The sequence below is a fragment of the Microtus oregoni genome, unplaced genomic scaffold (assembly GCF_018167655.1).
Source record: "Microtus oregoni isolate MIOR12 unplaced genomic scaffold, Mior012 000050F_011, whole genome shotgun sequence".
NCBI lineage: Eukaryota > Metazoa > Chordata > Mammalia > Rodentia > Cricetidae > Microtus > Microtus oregoni.
In genome coordinates this window covers 252,535-271,388 of record NW_024543235.1, presented here as the reverse complement: position 1 = coordinate 271,388, position 18,854 = coordinate 252,535, and the positions used below count along the sequence as shown (strand labels likewise).

At 42.0% G+C, this 18,854-nt stretch overlaps 1 protein-coding gene across 1 annotated transcript in view; it reads left to right on the top strand.

Moving 5' to 3' along the window:
* Positions 1 to 443: 443 nt before the first annotated feature.
* LOC121436956 (collagen alpha-6(IV) chain-like) overlaps positions 444 to 18,854 on the top strand; it is a gene marked incomplete at its 5' end in the record, with an annotated part of 57,656 nt that continues 39,245 nt past the window's right edge. Inside the window, 8 exons of the mRNA XM_041636874.1 lie at positions 444 to 512; positions 2,862 to 2,897; positions 5,673 to 5,735; positions 6,988 to 7,023; positions 7,208 to 7,249; positions 8,211 to 8,303; positions 10,223 to 10,276; positions 17,415 to 17,474. Coding sequence (XP_041492808.1) covers positions 444 to 512; positions 2,862 to 2,897; positions 5,673 to 5,735; positions 6,988 to 7,023; positions 7,208 to 7,249; positions 8,211 to 8,303; positions 10,223 to 10,276; positions 17,415 to 17,474 — 453 coding nt within the window. The remainder of the gene's footprint in view (positions 513 to 2,861; positions 2,898 to 5,672; positions 5,736 to 6,987; positions 7,024 to 7,207; positions 7,250 to 8,210; positions 8,304 to 10,222; positions 10,277 to 17,414; positions 17,475 to 18,854) is intronic.

Here is an 18,854-nt window from a genome sequence, read left to right as displayed (position 1 = left end):
AAGACCCTGTCAGTAATGTAGAACCTGTAACGGGTAGAGCTTTCCTTAAAGCAGTGTTCTGATTTAGATCTAAAGTCTGCTACTTTCTAACCCTCATCCCTTCACAGAGCCTGGAGATAAAGATAGAAGAAAGGCAGACAGCCTCAAGATGAGCTCTGTATAAGCTGGGTTTTGCCCCCAAACATGGCCAATATTTTGCCAGCCCAATAAACATACCTTCAGGCTCTCATTGCCTGATCCTCTATATAATCAGTTCATATTGCTAGCAACTCTCTCTCTCTCTCTCTCTCTCTCTCTCTCTCTCTCTCTCTCTCTCTCTCTCTCTCTCTCTGTGTGTGTGTGTGTGTGTGTGTGTGTGTGTGTGTGTGTGTGTGTGTATGTGTGTGTATGTGTACACAGAGTATAAACAGAAATTTCTCACAAGTTTTTCACATCTTACCCAGGGGCTGCCTGGTCTCAAAGGTTCAAAAGGAGAACCCGCTCCTTTTCAAGACAGCATCATAGGAATGAAGGTAAGAGCTCCTAATGCCGGCAGTTGTTGGTGGAAAGTGAGGTTCCCCCGGGGCTGGGCCCCACCTCAAACCAATTCATTTTCAGAGCTAGCACCTGTGTCCCTTCTTTTTTTTTTTTTTTTTAAATTTATTTATTTATTAAGGATTTCTGCCTCGTCCCCACAACCGCTTCCCATTTCCCTCCCCCTCCCCCGATCAATTCCCCCTCCCTCATCTGCTCGAAGAGCAATCAGGGTTCCCTGACCTGTGGGAAGCCCAAGGACTGCCCACCTCTATCCAGGTCTCGTAAGGTGAGCATCCAAACTGCCTAGGCTCCCACAAAGCCAGTACGTGCAGTAGGATCAAAAACCCACTGCAATTGTTCTTGAATTCTCAGTATTCCTCATTGTCCGCTATGTTCAGCTAGTCCGGATTTATCCCATGTTTTTTCAGACCTAGGCCAGCTGACAAACACATAGGCATCCTCAGGAATATTAACCTCATCAGGCGATGAAAGGAGACAGAGACAGAGACCCACACGGGAGCACCGGACAGAAATCTCAAGGTCCAAATCAGGAGCAGAAGGAGACGGAGCACGAGCAAGGAACTCAGGACCACGAGGGGTGCACCCACACACTAAGACAATGGGGATGTTCTATTGGGATCTCACCTGTGTCCCTTCTTAAGGAGCATCCTGGCTGCTTTAAGAGGGCTCCCAAGCTTTCTCGCAGTGGGAATGTTAGCAGAAACATTTGCAACTAAGAGATTTGCCTTCCAGAATCTGCACCAAGAATAAGAGACAGATTGACGAACAGTTGTCAAAGATCATTTTCTTTGACAAGCCAAAACATTTTAATTTTTTACTTTTTTAAAAAATTGATTTTTATTGAGCTCTAAATTTTTTTCTGCTCCCCTCCCTGCCTATTCCCTCCCCCTTCAACCCTCCCCTAAGGTCCCCATGCTTCCAATTTACTCAGGAGATCTTGTCTTTTTCTAGTTCACAACAAACCAAAACCTTTTCTAGAGGCAAACACTTCCTTGTTTCCTCTAAAGTCCCTCATGTCCATGCACCTTGGTTTGGATCCAGATCATTACACAGTTTAGTGTGGCTACCAACCCAGCATCCTGTGACTAGAACCCCAGCATCTTGGCCCACTCTTCTCTAAATCCCCGAATGTCTAGAAAAACTTGCCCGCTCTCTCTGCAATTGATCAGAATTTGATCCCTTGTCAGGAATCTTCTTCTATTGAAGTTTGCTCTCTCTATGCACTAACTGGGGGTTTTGTGATGTATCAATAAACCCTGGTTCCAAATGATTGACTGTATTCCTTCCCAGACTAGGAGAAGAACCCATCACTGCCCAGGTAGCAAATAGGAATTCATGTGCCCACAATTGGAGGGGAGAACACACCTAGGTTACTGAGATAATTGACACCACTCTTCTGTCTTCCATCTAGGTACAGGGCCAGGACCATTGGAATCTGACTGTAAAAGCAATGATGGGAATGAAAGAGCTGGAAAACTAGAGAAGAAGCAGGGAGATTTGGGTTCTTGACCGTGGGTGCCTTAGCAGAAGACAGAACATTAAAGTTGGCAAGGGCCTCGTGGTTCTTGGATTCATGTCGCTCATTTCACAAGTTGAAAATCTAAGGCTATGTGACTTACTCAGAGCCAGATGGCCAGATCTCTGAAGAACTAAACCTCAGGCAGTATTCTTTCCATGCTACAGGGAGTTTAGAGGTTTTTACTATAAGCCAAGTGGGGCAAGACTAACAGGTGTCAAAATACAGCCATTGTCTTAGTAAACATTGATTAAATGGTTTTGGCAGAAATCAAAGAAACCTTGGATCCAGTGGAACACAGCAATTTTCACAAGATGGTTATATTACAGATTCATACAGTGGCTTAAGATGCTGCAAAGTAATTAAAACGTAATCAGAGTCTGTATGCTCTGTTGATTTTCCCTTGAAATGTCTGATTTGCATTGTATACATATAGGCACAGATTCTCTGGGGATGGAGGCACATGGGAAGGTAGCTTTGCTTTCCTCCAAAAAGAGCAGAAAATCACCAGCCTGCAGAAGTCGTTTCTAATTGATAAGTTCCTAGCAAATGTGAAAATTAATTAATGTAGGTAAAATAGGAAATCTTGTTCAGCCAAGGCTGTAATATTTGTTTTCTAGAGTCCAGAATGTTCACAGGAAAACAACAAATGGTTAGATGCAACCAAGTCATGCATTTTAAAAGAGCAGACCTTGACAGGGGCCCAAGTTGCAGCAATGTGTTTCTATGCCCATGAATCTGAGGTTGGTTGTCTGCAACCCAGTGGACTTGATTGATTAATCTCTTCTGTTTGTTCTTTGTTTCTCAGGGGGATCCTGGGCTGCCTGGACTGGATGGAATTGCTGTAAGTCATGCTCCTTGTGTTAACACCCGCCCCCCGCGGGTGTCAACTCCCAAATGGTTTCCTTTCCCTCTTCTTGGTGGTATCCAAAGGTCTCCAGAAATTTACTCAAGGAAAATCCAGAGTGTTGAGAGAGGACAAGTCATACTGCCTGCATTTTCCAGATAGAAAATCCTGAGAAGATGAACTGGCCATCTCAATTTTAAGACAGGCAGTCTTCAGACTTTAGATCAGGGATTCGATGCACCCCTTCCTTATTGGCAGGGGATATGTTCTCCAAGGCCCCTAGCGGATGCCTGAAACCATTGATAATTCTAAGCCCTATATAGACCATACTTTTCCTATGTACATAGGCCAATGATAGAGTTAAATTATAAGTTAAGCACAGTAAGATATTAGCAACAATTGCTAATAAACAATAGCACACTATAGTAAGATAAGTAATAAAAGTTGTTAGTATGATCCCCCACCAGCAACAACCTGAATTCCTTCTCAAAGGAACTTAGTGTACTGCATGTAGCATTTCTCTTCTTGTGAAGATATGAAACAGCATGATGCCTATGTGATGAAGTGAGGTGAACAATGCAGGCTATGAGACATAGCATGGGGTGACTATTGAAAGGTGACTTGAATATAAGCACTTTCCCACTTTTCCTGTTTACTGGGATTGATGGGGTAACCAGAAAGGAAAACAATGGATAAGGAAGCCCACTCTATTCTCTTGATATCTTAGGAAGGCACCGGGCCTTGCATTCTGCCACCATCTACTAAGTGTTCTTCTGTGTGTTCAGTGTTTTATATACACTTCTTTTAAAGATATCGCATATAGAAATTCATTTTAGGACATTGATGAAAAGTCCACAAGTTGCACTCCTAAGAAATTTCTGTTTCCTTGAGATTCCACATTGCTGCTGCTTCCTTTTGAGGAAGCCTAAGAACCATCCCTGGTTTCTTGTATGTGTTCTCTCTTTTCTTCTTTTGTCTTGTTAGTCTTCAGTACATATGGGGTACCCACTAGGAGCCAGGTGCTCAGAGTGTTCCCGCAGGCAATTTAGACACTGTCCCTCCCACAAAGGATGTGAAAATGTAAGGGTAGGAATATGTCAGAAGAATTCCAGAAGGCCTTAAGGAAGAACTATGTATCAAAATTCTGGTAGGAGATACATATCTATGAAAGATAATGTAGTTTCTGAGAAGAATTGATGAAGTTTAGACTTGCTAGCAGTGGATATTTATAAAAAAAATATGAAGTATGTAAGCCCACACCGAAAAAAAACAAAGATAACTAAGGATCAAGGTACAGAGGGACTCCAGAGCTCAATAAAATTGCCTTTAAAGGTGCGTTCATTAAATTCATTTAATAATAACCACTCTGCTTGCTTCACAGTTTCTCTTAGGGATTCAGCCCCCTCCCCACAGACATACAGTGTTTACCTGTCAATACAGACATTGATGCCAAAAAAGAACTTAGCTTTGAAAACAGGATGTTTGGTAGTGAAACAGCAGGTTGGTGATCAATAAGGTTGTTCCTGGTTGTCAATCCAGAATTCCACAGAACATGAGCATTACCCTGTCCCTGTCCCACCCTAAAGATGGACACCATTGTAATTATTCTGTGTAGCTGAGTAGATCGTGGCATCTTCATTTCTAGATAATCTTCTAATTCCTCTTTCCCTTCCGGTTGTCCATACCTTGACCTCCCTTAGGCTGTCCATCCTTTTCTTGGGCATGTCCCACCTGCATCCTGCTACCACTCTGAAACGGAGCCTTGCATTTCCCCGCATCACCTTTCTCCTCATTTCTCTCTGGCTTTCAGTGGGGATACTCATTTCTACACATTTTCTAATTTTCCACGTGACTTTAGTCTCCATTTGACTCATGAAATATTTAGAAGTGTTTTTTCATTACCAAGTATTTGGTTATTTTCCAGATACCTTTCTCTTATCTTGTGTTTAATCCTGGGAAATTTGCTGAAGTTGGGTTTATGACCAAAACTTGCAGGCAACATATATCCAGCAGTTGGTGACTATAATGATTTAAGCAATATTTACTATGTCTATGTAGTTGATGGCGTTTTGATAGTTGGTAACCTGACCGTTTTTGTAAGTTCTATAAATTACTGAGGGAAATACTGAAAATTTTAGTGATAACATGTTTTTTGCATGGCTTGTTTTGCCTGTACTTTTATCAGGTTTTACTTTGTGTACATTGAAACTCTCTTGTTATATATAGATATAAATAATACTATGATGTTTTCTGGAATTGACCCATTTTTTCATTATGAAATGCCCCATCTTTATATCTAGTTAATAGTCTTAACCTTGAAGTCTGTTTTATCTGATACTATATAACATTCTTTTTCCTTTTAAAAAACTTTAATAGTAACAATTCAAATACAGAGCTCAGTATAATTAATTTTACAATAGTTCTTGTTGTGATTATTCTTCAGCATAGATCAGTTTTTACTAATCCTAGAGGGTCATATATAGGGAATAATATCATATGTAGACATTTGGGTCTAACTCCCATCACCACAGTGCTTTTGAGAGTCATCCATAGTGTTCCATATAAAAATAAATTTGCTGCTTTTCTCTCTTGTATGTCATACTTCATTTATCAATCCCTGTATCAGTGACTACTTGGAACAGTTCCAGCATTTTCTATTATGAATAAAAATGCTGTAGCAACTCTCATACAGTTCTTGTGGACATATATGTTGTTTTGTTTTGTGAAAAGCTACCGTGCCTTTTGACCTTGATAAAAAACTTCTGTCTCCAGGGTCCATCAGGATACCTTGGATCTCCTGGAGATGCAGGACCCATAGGACCACCAGGCTTACAAGTAAGACCAACTTAAGACTAGTGTGTAGTGTGTATTTGCAGTATTCCCTTTCTTCACCAGGCCATGGACTAAATACAGACCTATGTAATATAGGCTCTCTTACAGAAGGGCAAAAGCAATTTCTGGGAGATTATGCTGAAACATGTTCATTCTCTTTATTCCTCTCTCCCTTTTCTCTCTTTTAGACACAGGCCCTCACTATATAACCCTGGCTATCCTGTAACTCACTTTGTAGACCAGGCTGGCTTTGAAATCATAGATATCCACCTGCTTCTGCCTCCCGAGTGCTGGGATTAAAGACATATCACACTCCAGTCTTGAAACATACTCTTGCTAAGAGTTATTTGTTGGCCTTGCTGACCAGGTTTTTGTTTTGCTTTCCCTGGCCATCCATGATGTGCCCACAAAGCTTGCTAGTATAACTCAACCTGAGGTATAGCCAAGAGAAGACAGATACTTGACACATCTGCTTGTGCTGTTTGCTCCCTAATTATGCCATGCATTGTTAATTAATCAAACCAACCTCTATCATCGCCATTCTAAGAATACTTCAAAATCTTGTCAGCCTTGCACCTTGGACAGCTGTACCTACCTGTTTTTTGACACTGAAACTAAGTATCACTGATAAAGGAAGACTATAGCTAGGCATCTTTGCTTCCAGGAAGGCCTTATCCCCAGGTCATTCTCAACAATGCCTAAATCCTACTACTTACTACTATGACTGAACTTAACCAAGTCACACTGAAACATTCCTAGCATGGTATGAGGAATAACATGCTATTTTTACTGCCTTCACATGAATGGGACTAGCAGGTCAGTTTGGGAGATTTCAAAGAAGAATAAAAGAAACAATGATGGGTACTGGAGCGATGTACCAATGATCAAGAGCACATACCACTCTGGCAGAGGACCCAAGTTTGGTTCCTAGCATGAACACTGGTTAACTCAGAACAACCAGGAGCTTCATGAGATGCAATCACCATCTTCTAGCCTCAGCAGGCAGGCACTGCCCTTGTGTGCACAAACCCACACTCAGGCACACACGTATACACAGAATTAAAAATAAAAATCTTTTCAAAAGAAATCATGAGAAATGGAGCTAGAAGACCACTATTGCAAAGCTAATTTGCATTAAGCTGGGAGCCAGCATATCCCTGCTATTGCCCAGCATGGCTATGGTTTGGTTTGGTTTTGTTGGGGGTTTGTGTCTGTAATGAAGAAATGCTCACTCTTTTATTACTTGTTAATCTAGGGTCCCCCAGGCCCTGCTGGACTTCCTGGTCCAGACGTAAGTATGCTTTGGGAGTATTTATGTCCAGCCTGCCACTAAGTTCTCTAATTTTTTTCCCACAAAGATAGTGGCTGAAATCTGTTTTTTAGTTAAAAAATAAAAATAACACATTCCAATTTTAGTTGATGAAGCTTATTAGTAATTGATTTTCTTTTTTCTTTCCTGCACCCCTGTGCCCCAGGGAAACATGGGGTTAGGTTTCCAAGGAGAAAAAGGAGTCAAGGTAAATAGATTCTCTAAATACAGTCTACATCCCACGCGCTCCAAGAAATGTCTCTAGGTTACATATGTATGCATGCTTGTATAAATGGGTTTGTTTTCCACCTTAGAAAATGTCCACTTCCCATCTCATACAATTTCCATACGGAATACATTGAGAGCTACATGCCACACACATGGGCTTTTGGAGTCTTCTCTTTCAAAAAAAATTCACCCTGATTCCTATGTATAAGTCTATACTGTCTACAAATATACCCTCTTAAGATGTATTCTTTCCTTTCCTTCCACCTAGGTATTTATCTGCATTTTGCATATTCTATTGCCTGCATGCATGAATGCACACATGCACACAAACACTCATACACATATTTCCTAGCTCTTCTGAGCCACTTAATGTCTCCTTCACTAGTCCCTTTTCTTTCCTGCCTGCCCACCTTTGAACCAATCAGACATGTCCAACATTTTGACATTGTGACACAATTTTCATAAGTGAAAAATCACAGAAAATGATCTTATAATGTTTTTTTTTAAAAGTTGACGATTTTGTGTTGGGCCACACCCATAGCTACCTTGGGCTGCATGAGGCCATATGCAGCCTATGGGCTACAGGTTGCACAAAGCCAATAATAGAGTCTTATCACTGTGGGCAAGAGGTAGCCATTCCCCTTGCCCAAATCCCTTGTGGCTGTCTTCTCACTGCCCTTTTGTATATGAGCATGCAACTGGGAATCTGGTTTTCTCTCACTCGTTTGCTTTTTCCTTCTGCAGTGACAGCACAAAACTCACTCTTGGGCTTAGAATTTTTATCCCTTATAAGTGAAATTTTGGTTTGCTCCTTGGCAAGGGTAAAAAGAAAAAAATAATGGACAATATTTTTTGTGGATTACAACCAGAAAACTAGCTTACCTTTTGCAAAAAATGGTCTGTATAACTATCCTTTGTTCAATATCTCTTTGATTTTACAGGGGGATGTCGGCCTCCCTGGCCCTGCAGGACCACCTCCATCTACTGGGGAACTAGAATTCATGGGTTTCCCCAAAGGGAAGAAAGGCTCCAAGGTAGCAAACCTTTATTATAGAAAAAATTACCTGACCCTTTCTTGTTAATACTAGAATTCAAGTCTAATGATCAGACTAACCTGAGCCAATTCCAAAGTAGGAGTAATGGGTTTTGGTAGGAAAGGCAAAGCCTTCTTTGTTTTGTCCTGAGTTGGTTTTCTGGTGTGCAGTTGTGAGTATACCTGTATCTGAGTATTCATATAAGCAATTTTTGCCTCAGACTTGCACATTTAATTTTTTTATTGATTTTTATTGAACTCTACGTTTTTCTCTGCTCCCTTCCCTGCCTCTCCCCTCCCCCCTTCAGCCTTCCCCCAAGGTCCCCATGCTCCCAATTTACTCAGGAGATCTTGTCTTTTTCTACTTCCCATGTATATTAGATCTATGTAAGTCTCTCTTAGTATCCTCATTGTTGTCTAAGTTCTCTGGGATTGTGGATTGTAGGCTGGTTTTCTTTGCTTTATGTTTAAAAACCACTTATGAGTGAGTACATGTGATAATTGCACATCTAATTTTAATATGCCAAATAATTTTTTTTAAAAAATGCATACTTGAATTATTTCCCTATGAACTCCAAAGCTCTCAGTATTTAAGTTGTCCACCAAACACAGTGAGTATAAATGTTTCCTTTGTGAATTATCATTTTGAAGAAGTCATTTGCCCATCAAGCTTTATTCAGTAGTAGAGAGCTTACTTAAAGGTCCTGAGTGGTCTCGCAGCACGGGGCGGGGGGGGGGGATAGTTGACCTTAAATATAGGAAATATTGCTAACAAGTAGCAGTGCATGATCTAATTTGCCTTACGTGAACCACCAGGCTGAAGGCTACATTTCATAATCTGCCCGTTTCCAGCAGGATACGCTGTGTGCATGGTGGTGCTTCAACAGTTTCATTCTATTCAGCTGCGCTGATAGCTTGCGGGAGCCTGCATTCCCTTCCTTCCCGAGGTTCCTTTGAATTTTGCGATTCGGTTTCCATGAAGAAGGAGGCCAGATGGAAACATTCAGAGTTTCCTCCCTTAATATTGCCTTCGTGGACAACTCCATTCCCTCTAGCTCAGTAGTTCTCAAGCTTCCTAATGCTGTGACCCTTTAATACAGTTCAGGTTGTGGTGACCCCCAGCCAGAAAATTATTTCATTGCTACTGCATGGCTGTTTTTTTTTGTTGTTGTTGTTTTTGTTTTGTTTTGTTTTTTGGTTTTCAAGACAGGGTTTCTCTGTAGCTCTTGGTTTCTGTCCTGAAACTACCTCTTGTAGACCAGGCTGGCCTCGAACTCCCAGAGATCCGCCTTCCTCTGCCTCCCAAGTGCTGGGATTAAAGGCGTGTGCCACCACCACATGGCTGTAATTTTGCTACTGTTGTGAATCGTGATGAATCTGATGCACAACCCCTGTGAAAGTGTTGTCTATGACCCACAGGTTGAGAACCACTGCTCTAGCTTTGTCTAGAGGAAATTCTTGATTTGGGAGCAATCTAAGAGTATGTAGAAGATTATCTGCACCTCCAATCCCTCCTAAATCACGAGGAGCTTTTCCATGGCCTTTGTAAGATAAATTTGCACTACAGGAAGAGAAACAGTAGAAATGTTATGTGTCTCTTTCCAAACTTTGATTGATAACATTCTCTTCTTCATATGTTCTAAGTGGCTTCTTCCACAAGAAATGAAACAGCTATCTATTCTCCTGTCCCAATTCACCTGAGTATTTGAGATTATGTATTAGTCATTTACCATCCATAGGCCAAGGGGCTTCCTAAGCTAAGACATCACGGCAAGCATACGGATGTATGCCACTATTTGGTGCCGTAATACTCATACTTATTGGTTCGCTACTGGGTAGCCCAAGTACTTCAAAGAAGCCTCTAGCATTCGTGTTCATTGTTTCCTGCTGCTACTCATTAGCCTTTGGTTAACTTTCCAGGGTGAACCAGGGCCTCAGGGGTTCCCAGGCATGAGTGGCCCTCCAGGGTTCCTGGTAAGTCTTCTCACTTGGTAAACATATATTCCTGGGTCGTATTGGATAAAATGCACTGTGTGATTAACAGGAAGACCTCCACCCATGCTTCTTACTGTGAATGCTGTCATCTTTACTGAGGGCCTTGAAGGAAATAGTCTTGTTTCTTGATTCATGCAACTTTGAATATGACTCTCCATGCTCAAATTTCAGAGTTCAAACAGACCTAGGCTTGCCTTCTGGGCCAAGAATTTCCTATTTCTGACTTTTGTTCTCCTGGCCCACAAAAGAGGGCAGTAATAGAGTATATCTGAATATGAAATGAGATAAGACACATGAGAGAACGCTTTGTACATAGCTGGAGCTTAGCAAGTGGTCAGCAAACAATATCTGTTCTGAGTAACCCTATCTTTCCTATCTGCCTTTCTGGCTTAGATTCTTACGCTCAGCAAACGCTTTTGGAAGGCTTCTGTGTGTCAGGTTTTCTACTGACCTCAGAGGCTATAAGAGAACCTAAATAAGAGTTCCTCTCTGTCCTCGAGGTTGCATTCTAATGGAAACGTGATAAAGAATGTAGAAAGCATGAATCAATAGCAAATTCAAGGGCTGTGATGTGGCTCAATGGTCACTGTTGGCTTAGCATGCCCAAAGCCCTGGCTTCTATTCCTAGCAGCACAAAGAGAACTGAGCTAACAAGCAAAAGTCTATACAATGGTGACATATAAAAGATGGAAAATGAATGCAGTGGTGGAGTATAGGAGGGGGAACCACTCGGGAGAGAATGGTCAGCAAAAGCCTCTCTGAGGAAGTTCTGTGTAAGCTGGGGCCTGGATAATGTGAGAAAGAGTGCCTGGAGACTGAGGGAACCATAAGTTCCAACTCCCTGAGGTTGAGAAAGCTCAGCACGTGAGAGGTGCAGCAGGTGAGTGGCCAAGGTCTGCAGAGTAGCATATAACCCTAGTCCTACCAACTAGGAGGCTGAGGTGGAAGGATCGTTGTGAGTTCTCAACTAGAATGGGCTACACAGCAAGACCCTATCTCAAAAATCAAAATAAAGCAGTCGAACAGAAAGGAAAGGACAAACTAAGAGACATAGGAGTCAGGTCAGAGCCAGCTTCAGAAGTCAATTGTGGCTTTTATTTGAAGTGTCATGAGCAGCTATTTGTGAGTGTGTGTGCACGCGTGTGTGTGTGCATGCGTGTACGTGAGCATGTGCATGGTGTGTACTTATGTTTGTGTATGTGTGAGTGGACCTTTGTATGTAAGTGCATATTCATGCGTATACACATGTGTGTGGAAGCCCAGAGATGACATTGGATGTTGTTCTAGATTGCTCTTCACAATATTTACTTAGACGGAGTCTCCGGCAGAATCCAGGCCTGTGCCCGGGATCCTGCCCTCTGTCTTCGGAGTGCTGGGATAACAGGGTGTCACCATGCCTTCCCATCTCTTAAGTGAGTTCTGGAAACTTGCACTCTGCTGCTTGCAGCAACATTGCAAGAATTTCGTCCCATCTCCCCATCCCTGACTTGTATTATTGAAATCATACTGACTGGGTGAGGGCCAGATGGGAGGATCTGGAGCAGTAAGCACAAGTTATTATAGCAGCCCAGGTAAAAGATGGTGGTAATCACTCAGGTCATGGTGATAGCAATGGAAATGGAGAGAAGTAGAAAATATGAACATGCTGTATTTTTTATTATGGAACATTTCAAACGCATACAAATAGAAAGACAATGGCATAATGGTCTTCCTGGGTACTCATTACCTTGCTTCCACAATTAGCAGCCCATGGTCCATCGGAAGCATATAGTCAACATATTTCATCCTAAATGCTTCAGTAATTCTCAAAATAGGGATTCTGGGAACTTGCTAACCAGTTATTATTTAATGTCAGTTAAGAAGGCAGAAATCTATGATCATAAATACATACAGTTTTCTGGTGCCTGGAAAACTGTAATGACGAAATCTGGAATGAGGGCCCTGCGCTACAGTTGGTTGTTTTCTTCCACGACAAAATGTGGTTTGAAGAAGCTGACAGAATTTTCACGAATTGCTGTTAGAGACTGGGAGAAAGTGGCTAAATCCAGGACAGCAAGACTTGCCCCCACTTGCTGGCACAGTGGGGATAACTGTGGACTCCAGTCTTCCCCGGTAGTACTTTGAAATACTCTGTCTCACCGCGCAGCCAGGAAGCGCAGCCTGGGGAGCCAATGGCACAGATTGCTTCCTCGGGATTCCTGTTACCCCACAAAAACAAAGGGGCATAGAGAATCATTTGTTCTACTCCCTTGATTTTAATCAGCGTTGCAGCTAGTGAATAGGAAAGGAGGTGAGCCAGGGTGTTGGAGGGAAAGCACCCTCTCCTTAGACTCAACTCTAGCTCTGGGGCTTGGACAAACAGCTGACTTGCTTTCTGTCAATGTGCAATGTGACAGCAGCTATTGCTAGTCTTCCTTCTGAGGCCCAAATTGCACTGTATTGAAGATTCTTTACAAAGCTTTCCTATGTGACGTCATAATCTGTAGCTCCATATGGCTACGGAGCTCTTGAAATGAGACGAGCTGTACTGTAAGCAAATACACACTGATCTCAAAACACCAGTATGGAAAGAGTGATTTTAAACAGCTCTTGTTTCTGAAGGATTTGGATAACTCTTAAAATCTCTTTCTCATTTAAAAAAAAAAAAACAGCTACTAAGAAACTGCCGGTATCATACTGGCTCACGTTATATTTCTATCAGATGGCGTTTTGCTAGGAGGTTTAGGAAGAAGCATGGCACCTTTCTTTGTAAAGCATCTTGTTCAGACTTGTCACCTGGCATCATCCTTGTGAAGTGAGCGAGTGAATCCAGGTTTGTCCCTCTTGCCCAGAGTCACTTGAGAGCTGAGACTGCCCTTCATTGTTTCTGTTTTCTTGTTTTTTTCCTCAGAATGTGTTGTTTAATCACTTTTTCACCAATTATTTTTTCTTTTATTGAAAATAGTTTTTTTCTCACATAATGTATCCTGATTACAGTTTCCCATCCCTCCACTCCTCCCAGTTTCACCCCCTCCGTATACAGTCCCTTTCTGTCTCACATTAGAAACCAAATAGGCTTAGAAGGGGTTGCAATATACTCTAATAAGATAAAACAAAAACTAACACTTTGGAAATGGACAAAACAAACAAACAGAAGGAAAAGAGCCCAGGAAAAATCACAGGAAACAGAGACCTACTCATTCGCACACTCAAGAATCCCATGAAAACACTAAACTGGAAGCCACGATCTATACTCAGGAGAGCTGTTCCAGACCGGTGCAGACCCTGTTCGCCTTTCAATACTGTTTAAAGCTAGCTGCTTCAGAATTTATTTCCTCATACCACACTGCCCCCTGCAGTCCAGTTTACGAAAGTCACCCAGTGGAAGTATTTTGGCCCTAAAATCGCCAAGATTTTGTGATTCCACTCTGCTGCTCTGGGATTTAGGATTCCCTGGCTCATGCTGCCTCCTTCCCCCTCTTTTCACGTAGATTTCTCCGCCGTGATATCGTCTCAATCCCTTCCCTCCTGTAAGAGAGACCGACTGAAGACAACATGTGGTGATAAAATTACAGTACTGTTCCCAGCTAGTGTTCTCAATGTTTCACAGTTATGGTTGTAAAAACAGAAACCTGGCTGGAAAAAAAAAGTATCAAAGTTGGGGAACGTCTCCTTGTACACAGCACACTGGATTGCATAGAATGGGAACCAGGGAAGCAGTTTTAAGCTCACTCCTTCATGGATTCAGTGGGGGACAGAAGTCAAATAATGTAACACCTTCACCCCTACCTTATCTGCCTGCTTTATGGGAACATTCATTAATACCCTGATATGCCTGAGAGCAAAGTTAGGAGAGGAAAGGGGATGGCTATAGGAGGTGTCATGAGCTTTCTAGAGGTGCATTTCTCGAAACTAAAGCCTCCATCAGACCAGCTTTCGATTACCCGAAAAACAAGACCTTAAAGAGTAATCTCTAGAGATCCCAAGTTGTTCCTCCTCCTTCCCATTTTAGCCCCAATCTTTGCAGGAGATAAAATGCACAATCTGATGGATGTGTGCCCCACGTTCTTTCTCTTGCACCTTTTGTAGTTTAAAAATAAATAAATAAACTAATTAGCTAATTAAATGTAAAAAGCCCTGATTTTCTGGCTTGGTCCCAGCTTTAATCATTTTTACCTCTCTCGTTCCCAGCAGCAGGCTCACAATTATAGGCCACAGGTCCCTCCATGAAGGCTGTCAGAACTGCACACACATGTCCACGGGATATGGACACATAGGAGAAAGTAGAACGGCAGTGGTTCAGGGCGAGAGCAGAGATGAACCTGGAAAATCCTGATCGTGACTGTTCAGTAGATCTGAGGGAACTCCTGGGTAGGTGAAGCTCTCTGACTGAATCTCCTCAGAAACGAAACGCAGCAGGAGCCTCGAGGTCTGGAGAATAAGGCTCTAAAGAGCTAAGCTAGTACTCTAAGAAGGCTTCCGGGCCGTGCCTGAGTAGAAGGGTGGGGGTAGCCATGACAGGACTGCTCACCAAAGCCAACAGTAATGGATCAGGTCCCGGGATATCTAGCTAGAACAGCTTGTTCAGCAGGGTCTCTGAACAGTGCTTCCCTGTGCACAGTGGCTTGCCAAGCCATTTATCTTTTATTGGCTCTAACACAGAGAGAGCTTTCCTTTTTACATTTTCACATGTTTATTTTTGTATACATACTTTTTGCAAACTCTGGACCTCAAAATGGTGAGCAAATATAGGTTCTCTCACTTTCTGAAGAAATAAAAGACTTTCTTGTATTTATCCTCCTGGGAAAGATGGACCAGGGCATAGTTACAGTTCCTGGGCATTATGTTTGTCTGCTGTCTTTTGCCGTAGTTGTATTCTTTGCGTCACTATTGCCTTAATTCAGCAAGTATTTTCTGGATCACTTTGCATATGTGCCCTTGGTAATAGCATGCTTCAGAGACAGACGGGAATGGCTGTAAGAGAAGTCTCCCACTTGGAAAATTTTCTTTTATAGAAGACTTGGGGTTAAAGAGTTTGGGGCTGCCATAACACTTTGGGACAGGTCAGGGAAGGTTACTGGAACTACTCAACTTCTCAGGCCACTAGACACATTCTGCCAGTAGGCAGCATACTTTTGTTTCCAATTTGAAATATGGGGTAGAGGAAGTTAAGATTTCAAACAGGTTTACACTACATTTGATTTTTTTAAATATGCCTTTATTTAATCTTTGAGGATCTCAGAGAATATATTTTGATCATATTAATCCCCTTGGCCCCAACTCCTCCCAGATTCTTCCCCACCTCCCTATACACCCAACTTCATGTACTCTTTAAAAATGGATGAGTCCAGAGAGTGTTGGCTGACCACAGTCCATTTAAATTATACACCATATTCAGCATGAGGGCTGAAGTATATCTATGAAAGCAGAGAAGAAAACAGAGAAGTAGGAGCCAAAGCCCTGTTTCAATTGCACCTCTCAAAGACACCTTCCCCACAATGAAAAAGCAATGGAAAATCCCACATTTGTTTTCTTTAAACTCCTGAGTCTAGGAAGGGATATTCATTCAGGTTGCAGTACTTGTAATAATACACAGATTCTTTAAGAGAAAGAAAAGGATACAGATGGGATCAAGACAGCATCCTCAGACCAGCTGAGTGAGCGCCTATCAGGGGAACAATGGAAGATACGCCGCAGCATCAGTTAGCATCTTTTGACAAGCTTATATCTGAGAAACCTTCATTCCTCCTTTACTCTTACAACAGGAATAAATACTATTTGCTAACAAACAAAAGAAAAGCCCTATGCTCCAATATGTACAATTTTAAACAGTTACAAATGGCTTCAGCTAAGTTTCTCATGAAAGATTTTATTCACTTTGGTAATGAACATTTCTATAACTTGGAGGTCTGGATGTTGGCCCTGGATCCAGGCTTGAAAAGGCTCTCTCTCCATCTGCTCTTAGATTTCCTGCTTGTCTCTACAGAGCCCAAAAATCAAACCCATGGCTCTAAGTCCTCACTTCTTATAGCAAGGCGAAAGGAACTGATTAATAATCCCCTTTGGTTTATTCCTAGGATGTGATGAGAAACTTAATAGTACGAGTGGGAGACTGTAGGTAGAAATATTCCTTTCCCATGGAAAAGGATGTCGTGGTCCTCTTGTGTATCTGAAGGGGAAAATGTCTTCCTTCTAGTATGAATTCCCAAACATCTACACACCCTTCTATTGTTCTGCCAAGTTCCTCCGTGGCAGAATGCAGCTAGCTGGCTCTCGTAGAAAGAGCTCTGGGATCACAAAAGACTCAACTTACTCACTGATTCTTACCCTTCCTGGATGCTTCTCATCTGTAAAAATCAGTATGGGACAATGAGGACTACTGAGAACTCAAGAACAATAGCAATGGGTTTTTGATCCTACTGCACGTACTGGCTTTGGGGGAGCCTAGGCAGTTTGGATGCTCACCTTACTAGACCTGGATGGAGGTGGGTGGTCCTTGGACTTCCCACAGGTCAGGGAACCCTGACTGCCCTTCGAGCTGATGAGGGAGGGGGACTTGATCGGGGGAGAGGGAGGGAAATGGGAGGCGGTGGCGGGGAGGAGGCAGAAATCTTTAATAAATAAATAAATTAAAAATAAATAAATAAATAATGAAACATGACATTTGCCGGAAAAAAAAAATCAGTATGGGAGTATCGGCACTTTATTGTTCCTGTGCTACTTGCTAATGATGCCACCAGTACATGTGAGAGTGTTTGATGGAAAGGCATTACTTCTAGAACCACAAAGCTGAATGAATGGCCCAACACATAGTCATTCTCTATGTGCTTTTCGGCAAGATGCTCAATATAAGGAGATTACCTAAGGACTCAGTAGATCTGGTTTGAAATGACTTCTTCCCCTTGAATGGAGCCATGCAACAAATGAGAAAACAAACAATTAACTGACTGAGATAGAGACTTGCTAAATATTAGCCTTGGTTGACCTGGAACTCGCTACATAGCCCAGGCTGGCCTCGAATTCATGGCATTCTTCCTGTCTTAGGCTCTGAAAAGCTGAAACTATAGATATCTGCCATCCCACCATCCCAGTGAGAAAATGAGTGTTATAATTTCTGGCTTCTGTTTTTTTTCTTCAGGAGTCTGGATCTGTTGGAGAGAAAGGAGAAAAGGGAATCCTTGGTTTGCCAGGACCTAGGGTATGAACTTGGAGTCTCATTTGCCTGTGTTTATCAAGTCATCTGACCCATTTTCTTTCCTTTAATGAAATGTAGCTTTCTTTTTTCTTCATTTTTATTTTGGTCCCTTGATTGTATAATTTGATGGGCTAAGCTTCTCTTACTTCTCTTCTCAACTTTCTGGCAGGCTCACCTCTCCACTTACCCCATTCTCTTGACTGTCTGGCTCCCTTGAATAAGGAATGATGTAACTGCTACTCCTAGGTGGATCCCCAATCTGCTTGGGCTTTTAACTTTCGTATATAGTTTTCTCCTGAGCTGCAGGATGGTGCACATGCTTTCTTGCCTTTATTCTTTTATACTCCAAGAGAGTGTGAGCAAGAAGGATAACAGGAATGGAAGAGAGCCAGGTGTAATCTTCACAGGACATAAACAAGTCTGGAAACTTCTAGAACATAGTGAATAACGTTTGGAGTTAGCAACTTTCCAAAATAATCTTACTTTGAATGGAGAAATGATTATCATTCCTTCTGATTCCTAGCTTTCAGAAACTGAGACCTTGGGTTAGAAGAAGTTGGTCAACTTTTACCTTACATAAGCACATTTGAGAGAATTGTGTTTTTAGTTTGTCCATGAGGATGTTAAGTCTCTGAGTATTTAGCAATATTTAATTATTGTTATGCCATTTCTTTTTCTCCTTTCCCTTATCCTTTGTCCTCAAAACTCATAATCACCAACAAAGAATATGTTTAGGGTAGCAGACAAGAAACAAAAAACAAGAAACCGTCTAATAAAAACATCTGACTTGAAACCAATGTAGCTAAGTATGCCATCCAACCCTCCTACGAAATTCCTACTGCTACTTAAAATACTTCTATTTATTTAGCTCTTTAAAAATCTTTCATGAAGCTATTCATCCTGATGGATTAATGCCTAGAAAGAAATTAAGCCAAGGCTAGGAAGGTTTTCTTTTTTCTTTTTGTTTATTTAAATTTATTTATTTATTAAGGATTTCTGCCTCGTCCCCACAACCGCTTCCCATTTCCCTCCCCCTCCCCCGATCAAGTCCCCCTCCCTCATCTGCTCGAAGAGCAATCAGGGTTCCCTGACCTGTGGGAAGCCCAAGGACTGCCCACCTCTATCCAGGTCTCGTAAGGTGAGCATCCAAACTGCCTAGGCTCCCACAAAGCCAGTACGTGCAGTAGGATCAAAAACCCACTGCAATTGTTCTTGAATTCTCAGTATTCCTCATTGTCCGCTATGTTCAGCTAGTCCGGATTTATCCCATGCTTTTTCAGACCTAGGCCAGCTGGCCTTGGTGAGATCCCAATAGAACATCCCCATTGTCTTAGTGTGTGGGTGCACCCCTCGTGGTCCTGAATTCATGTTCCTAGAGAAGCT